The following is a 7,879-nucleotide window of genomic DNA, read 5'->3' as shown; positions in this document are numbered from 1 at the left end:
TTTTTTTTAAATAGATCATTTGGGAAATCCCCAACAAAAAGTGAAATTAGGTTGTTTCACTGAAAGTTGTTTCATCGTTAAAGTGAAGCATCTTACTGAAGAGATAGGGTCTTGGGCTCACTATGCAAAGTGGAGGAAAATGCGAAAAGGAATTCCCTCTTGACCTCATCTACAGGAAGTTACATAACAAACATTTCCTCTCTTCCTCTGGAACGCAAATGCATATATATATATATATATAAAACTGTTTCAAGTGCCAGAGGAACAGTAGCAGATTGCATCTATGTGCAAACAGACCTTTGGCACTGCACTTATAAGACTGAGGGTAAACACTGTAACTGCCTCCTTCCTTCACTCGCAGAGGAAAACGATGCGATTCTCAAGGTTCAAGTGGGATTTGCATCAAATATTTGTACAAAAAAAGCAACAACAACAACACAGGACATCTCACAAAGTCAAGTCCGTCCTTGACAATAGAAACACACCTACAAAAAGGCCTTGTCACTCAAGTTACACCTGGCCATGATGGGTCTCTAAGCAACAACTGTCAATGCATGAAACGAAGGAAAGGAAACAGCACACGCTTAATTACATGCTGGTTGGAATCTGTCTGCTGACTGTTGGGGGAGAAAGGGGGAGACAGGTTACATGGGAATAGCCTGTAATATCGGGACTGGTGCTTTCTTTATTTGCGATGGTAGTGATTCGTTAGTTTGACATCTCAGTGTTTTTACATTTTGTGTTATTGTGGGGTGGACGAGTAGATCCATGTTTTCGGGTAAAGTTAAATCAATAAAAGAGACAATGCGCAAGGAAAATGTTTTTACGGAGATTAAAGGCAAAGCTGAAAAATGAGACTTCTCTACTGTTGCAGCAAAACTAATTCCGGTTAAAATTGGAAACAAGAATGTTGATGAGGTGACGATCACTTTCCCCCCTCTTTTTTCCCGTGAAGCCGCGCAAAGTAGCGTCCTTTGTTATCGCTCGTTTCCGCTCAGGCTGTTTCATATGCATTGCATTCATATATATAATTTTTTGGTTAGATCGCCTGACGTCTGCGTTAAAATGTCTTATAACCTTCAGCAACCAGGACTCTGTATTTTTTGCACTGCGGTGGTAGCTCTCACGTCAGTTGGCCGCAAAAACAGGAATTCATAACATTATGTTTGAACACACAGAGGAAAAAAATACATTTTAAAGATTATTTTCGTTATTTTGTGTAGCTTAAAGGGTGGTTTAACGGTCAAAGTGCGTTAGTCACTAGTAATGCAAGTACCAGAAATAAAACAAAAATGGTCCAAATTTAGATAAAAGAGTGATAAACGGACTGTGTTTCTATCTAGCTGTTATTCCTGTGGTAAGAGTCCTTATTCTGGCTGGATACTCTGTCATATCTGTTGGCGCTACCTCTGATGTCACTGAATGAGCAGTGCGGGCTTCCAGTGCGCACCTTCGGGGACGCAGCAGTGGCACAGCCAGTGGATTGTGCTGTGCGTTCGCCAACTACCCGGAAACCTTTTGTTTCTCACGTTTTTCCTCGCATCCGGATTTCAGTCCGTGTTTGCACTTCTGCTCATCCGCCTGGGTTTACTCCAATGAACTTTTTTGGAAGCGGGAAAGCAGGTAAGGTGGTGTCACACTTGTGTAATTATGTCCTTGAGCGCGTTGTATTGGCTCTTGTTCTCTCACACAGATCCCACAGTATGTGCTAATGGAAAAAACTGCCCTGTTTTTTTTAAACAGTCGCCAGATATTCTGCTGTCTTGGTCTGCACCAAATTAAGTTGAACGGTCAGTTTACGCCCAACAGCAGCAGCAGCAGCAGCAACAGCAGCGGCGGCGGCAGCTTTCAGCACCATGGAGAGCAACGTGGTGCACATCTTCAAAGAGGACCGGTGTCCCTCGGGCCAGCCGGGGGAGTGCATCCCAAACTTTACCTGGCAACCTTTGGATATTTTCAACTACACTGCCAACGCCACCTGGGATGCTGAACCCGAGCCAATGTCGCCCATCATCCCCATCATAGTCGCCGTTTACTCCATAGTGTTCGTGGTGGGCTTAGTCGGCAATTGTTTGGTGATGTATGTCATCATAAGGTGAGCTATCAGCTTTGAAAGCGTGTTATCTGTTGTGTGAAAGAGCATGATCATCAGCTTGAAACCGAGTGCGTATCTGCAGGAGTAGCTCATAAAATGGGAATTCGGTGCGCACTGATCAAGTCCTTTGCAGTGTGTTTGCTCATGTGTTTTCAGAAAAGCATTAAGTTTGGTATCACCTCTACTCGGGTCTGGGACATACATCAACAGAAATGAGGTTTAAAATGAAGCAAATGTTGGATTTTTGTCGTTTCTGCAACTGTATAGTGCATGCATATAGTGTGTTTTCTTGTTTCAAACACACACACACATACACACACATACACACACACACACAGAGATAGATAGATAGATAGATAGATAGATAGATAGATAGATAGATAGATAGATAGATAGATAGATAGGGTTTTCCCCCATGTTGCTTCCCTTTATTATACTGAACACATGATTTAATCACTCTCGCTTCCCCCCAGATGAAAGAAAATCAAAGAGAATCGTGTTTACTTCTACTCTCCCCACTCCTCCCCCCCAGATACACAAAAATGAAAACAGCCACCAACATCTACATCTTTAACCTGGCCGTGGCTGACGCCCTGGTCACCACCACCATGCCCTTCCAGAGCACCGACTACCTGCTCAGCTCCTGGCCGTTTGGCGAGATAGCGTGCAAAGTTTTCATCTCCATCGATTACTACAACATGTTCACCAGCATCTTCACCTTGACCATGATGAGCGTGGACCGATACGTAGCTGTGTGTCACCCTGTTAAGGCCTTGGATTTCCGGACCCCCGTCAAGGCCAAGATCATCAATGTTATCATCTGGGTGCTGTCGTCGGCTGCTGGGATCCCTGCCATGATACTGGGCAGCACCAATACTAATAACGGTATGACCATTTCATGCACTGGTATGACCCTACCTCTGTTCTTTATCTAATTTTTATATGGTTTTTTTTTTTGGTTATATTTCAGTTTATTTATAGTCTGTCTGCTGTAGAGACAAATTACCTTGTTCTGTACTAAGGAGACTAATATGCGATTTCATGCTAAAAGCTCTATATAATTTACAGCTGAGAATTATCTCAATTGGCTACTTCACATTCAATGAACAGGGTGTTCTATAGGTCTGATGACAGCCTATTAGCTACTTGATTTGCTGAAGCTATGACAGAGAAAATGGGTCTTCCTTTAGAAAGGTTATAATAGAAGAACATATTTTCTTTCAGCAAATGTCTGAAATTCATCGTTACAATGAAATTCTATTGAGTACAAGACACTTTATCCAAAGACTTGCTCATGAATCTAATTCTGGACTTTAGTTTCCTCAATTGACAACTTTTATGCATCACAGGATCTCTCTCACATTGTCATTTCTAAGCCATGCTGGTGGCAGGACAGGAATTTAAAGGAGCCCAAAAGGATCATAATCATAATCAAATACAGAACGAAGGATAAAATAGCATGAAATTTTTTTTTCAAACTATGTCTACTGAGAACATAATACACACCACTTTATTAGGTACACCTGCTGAGCTGGACCTCTGTTTGCCTTCATAGTTGCCTGAATTCTTAGTGGCACAGATTCAAAAATACGCTGGAAACATTCAGAGATTTTGGTCCATCTTGACATGATAGCACTAGGCAGTTGCTGCTGGCCATTTGAGCACAGCGAACACAAGAAATCAGTTTGGGATGATGGTATTGTGTGTTATCCTCCTGGAGGCAACCATCAGAAGATAAGATAAGATAAGATAAGATAAGATAAGATAAGATAAGATAAGATAAGATAAGATAAGATAAGATAAGATAAGATAAGATAAGATAAGATAAGATAAGATAAGATAACCATTATTAGTCCCACATGTGGGAAATTTGTTAATGACTACACCGTTGGTTATAAAGGGACAGTTGTTCAGGAACAATAATAAGGTAGACTGAGGTGTTTAAACAATGCTCAGTTTGTGCTAAGGAGCCCAAAGTGTGCCAAGAATATATCTCTCACCTCAATACCCCACCAGTAGCCTGAAACGTTGATACAAGGCAGGATTATGCTTTCATGTCATTTATACCAAACTCTGACCCACCAGACTCACCAGTTTTTTCAGTCTGCTAGTTTCATGCATATTGTCACCTCAGTTACCTGGTCTTAGCTTGCAGGAGTGGTTGCATCGGTGGTTATTTGAATTACTGTCTCATCAGATCAAAGCAGTCTTTTCTTTGTCCTCTGACTTCTGACATCAAAAAGCATTTTCACCCAGAGAATTGCAACACATTGGATATTTTCTCCAATGTGTTGCAAAAATATTTATGAGATATTTTCTCATAAAACAAGCCATGGTTGTCCTTGAAATTCTCAATGAAACAGCATGTTTAAAGTCACTTGTCTGCATGTCTAAATGGTGATCAGCTGATTATATATTTACATTAACAAAGAGATAAACAGCTCTATCCAAACAAGTGGCTTGTGAATGTAAAATGTCTGAGAAACTAAACAGTTTTTCATGGTGTTTATGAATGTATTTTAGTGTTTTATAGCCAGACTTTAATGTTTACAAACAGTTTAACTGACCTAAATCGGGTCGGTTAAATTTTAACCCAGTAAAGCCAGAACAGGGAAATAATTTCCAGAAAAATTCAATTTGTTTTTTAAACTGGAGTGTTTAGAGCCTTCTGACAATTAAAAAGAAAAAAAAAAAGACTTTACATACCTATTTGCATATATGACTTTTAATCATATTCACTACATCCAGCATTTTTGTGAAATGCATTAGGTGTTCAGGGGGGAAAAGAAATCGCACTGACGATGGAGGTCTCAAAAACTCACAATAACTCATGTGTCAGATATAATGCATTTGGAGTTACAGGGTTAAGTCATATGTTTTTTTTACTGCTATTAATGCCCTGAGAGTAACACTTCCTTCATATCCATCACCTTCATGCTAATAAACACAAGAAAACCATTCACTAAACATCTCTATGCAATTTTAAAGATGTCAATTTGACATGTAACTTTGAACATGTCAATCTGACATTAGCGTGTCATTTTGAGCATTTCCTGCTGTGTGTTCCTATAACTGCATTCTTCTGTAACTAACAGGGACTACAGAGTGTGCTTTACAGTTCCCTGATCCCTACATCTACTGGGACACGCTGATGAAGATCTGTGTCTTCATCTTTGCATTTGTGGCACCGGTCATCATTATAACTGTCTGCTACACTCTGATGGTCATGAGGCTGAAGAGCGTGCGGCTGCTGTCAGGCTCACGCGAGAAGGACCGCAACCTGCGTCGCATCACCCGTCTGGTGCTGGTGGTGGTCGCCGTCTTTGTGGTGTGCTGGACACCCATTCACATCTTCATCTTGGTCAAGACGCTGTCAACAAATGTCCCCGAGACCACGGCTGTTATGGCCGCCTACTTCTTCTGCGTGGCGCTGGGCTACACCAACAGCAGCCTTAACCCCATCCTCTATGCTTTCCTGGATGAGAACTTCAAGAGATGCTTCAGAGATTTTTGCTGTCCCAGAACACAAGGACAAGGTGACTGTCATGGAGTGAGCCGTGTGAGAAGCACTCTGCGGGATCATTCTTGCCCTGCAGAAGCTCGGGGAGGCGTAAAGCAAGCCAGGCCCGTATGACTAGCCATGGACATGTCCTCTATGCCCTATCAGAGCTGGGAGGACTCCAATGAGCTGGGCTTAACTCAAATCACTACAGCTATCTGAGATAAAAGCCAGAGTCAGGGCCAGATTTTTAGCTCTGTATCCAGCACGTTGGTCAAATAAGCCAAAAACATGTTCACTTAAAAGATTAGCCTGGTGCTAATCTATGTTTTATTCTTACTACACAAATCCCATGAAAAGGCCACAACCAACAAAGATTGGAGCTTCTAATTTTCTGTACGCTACTCTGCTGCAATGAATGAGTCACTAAAGTCGCTAAAAAGTATTAATTCCTCACTAAAAATAGTCACCAAGGAATAGACTTCAGTCGTGTTGGAGACCACAGAACACAGATAATTAAGCCTTAAAAGAATGAACTGTATGTAATAGTACACAGAGACGACTTAAATTTTTAAAAGATGCACGGACATGAATAGGCTTCAGTTCAAGTTATGTAAAAAAAATTCTTGACAGAAAGATGAACCTGTTGGTGGTTTTGATATTTAAGTATAAAAGAGTTTAAAGTCCCACTCGCAAGTTTATCATTATAAGCGTGATGTTACTTTTTTATTGTGTTTTTTTTAATCTTCTTTTTAAAAAGAAATCATATTCAAAGGATAGTGGGATGCATCATCATTATGCCCATGCTAAATAGTGATAAGACGTATACAGGCAAAATACTACATTAATCAGAAGTCTTTTCAGAAAGCCATATTATTTGCCAGAAAATTGCATCAAAAATATAACACTGACCCCACAAACACACTCAAGAAGTCCAGGTCTGTGAAGTGGATTTGCAGTACTCCTTGTATCCTTAAGCCTTAATGCAAAAATAAAATGAGTTAGTTACAAACAGGATAACAACTAAGACAAAAACCCATCCCTGTCTAGTTGCTGTGAATGTGGAAATTAGCTACAGAAATTGAAATCATTATTTTTACTGCAAACATTAAAGTCGAGTCCCAAAAGGTTGATTCTGTTCATCTGGACGCAGCGTTTTCAGTGGGAGAAACATTTCGTCACTCATCCAAGAGACTTCTTCAGTCTCAGCTGACTTTAGGTTTCCCCAACCTAATAAACAGTACATTTGCACAATGACTGAAACTAGCCCAGTGAATCAACCTGTTGGGATTTAGTAACTTGATGCATGCATCAAGACATTAAAGTCAGGTATTTTGACACCGCAGTCTGTGGAGAACTACTCGCTTTTGGAGACTGCCTCGAGTGGCCAATTGAGGAAATGCAATTTTTGCACCTTTTCACATTGTTGATGGCAACACTGCAAAGATGAAGCCAGATGTTTAAAGAAGATAAACACGTTTTTTAACTAGACCTGTAAACTGTCTGGGCTTTCATATTAACATGAATAAGATCAAAGCTCTTTAAGAAACTGGATTTAAAAAAAAAGGGACTATCCCTGATGATGTTGGGAACAATGTGCATTACTGTGTGTCATTGTTTTATAGATGTGCATTGCAGTTTGGTGCTTTGGTGTTAAAAGTGTGTGAATAGTCCTTTCACTCTGACAGTTAACTAATGTAGAATATTTAATAGCCTCTCAGGGAGTAATCCTCTGATATTCACGACTTAAAACGCTAAAGAGAGCGAATCAAAGTATTTTCTCCTTGACCCGCTGCTTGACTTTGACGACAGCTTTGTTGTCAAAACGTCAGTAGGTATTGTTCTTCAGTTGTAGGCTCAGTTTGAAGCTGAACTGTATTAACTGCATCTTTGAACATTTAGAGCTGTGATGCTGCAGTCTCTTTGAGATAACAGGACACAGTGTCCGCCTTTTCTCATCTACTCTGAAACTAGAACCGCATGTAAAAGGAAAAAAATGGGCAGAGGGCTTTAAGGCAACCGCCATCAGGACAACAGTGTATTGTATCTACACAACAGTGCTTTCAGCATTTAGTGCAATTTAATGTCTATACTGTAAATTTCCTCTCAACCTGTCACCATAGTCTGGGCTTGGTAAATGTGTGTTTGTGAGTTTATGTGCTGAAATGTGACACGGAGCATTATATTCTAATGGCAACACATCGGCTCTTTCAGCTTTACATACATTTTTCATCAGCCGCAGACATTCTGTATGAAACAGTTTGTTATTATGGCCATCGCTCTTT

General features: G+C 40.5%; 1 protein-coding gene across 1 annotated transcript; it reads left to right on the top strand.

Annotated features, from left to right (window-relative positions):
• Nucleotides 1-215: 215 nt before the first annotated feature.
• On the top strand, nt 216-6,752 carry oprk1 (opioid receptor, kappa 1). Its single transcript, XM_026150003.1, has 4 exons — nt 216-1,623; nt 1,744-2,095; nt 2,628-2,980; nt 5,191-6,752. Exons 2-4 carry the CDS (start codon nt 1,857-1,859, stop codon nt 5,727-5,729), a joined length of 1,131 nt encoding a protein of 376 aa, XP_026005788.1. The 5' UTR covers nt 216-1,623; nt 1,744-1,856; the 3' UTR covers nt 5,730-6,752.
• Nucleotides 6,753-7,879: the final 1,127 nt, after the last annotated feature.

This window comes from Astatotilapia calliptera, chromosome 18 (genome assembly GCF_900246225.1).
Source record: "Astatotilapia calliptera chromosome 18, fAstCal1.2, whole genome shotgun sequence".
NCBI classification, from domain to species: Eukaryota; Metazoa; Chordata; class Actinopteri; order Cichliformes; family Cichlidae; genus Astatotilapia; species Astatotilapia calliptera.
This window is presented reverse-complemented; position numbering and strand designations above follow the sequence as displayed.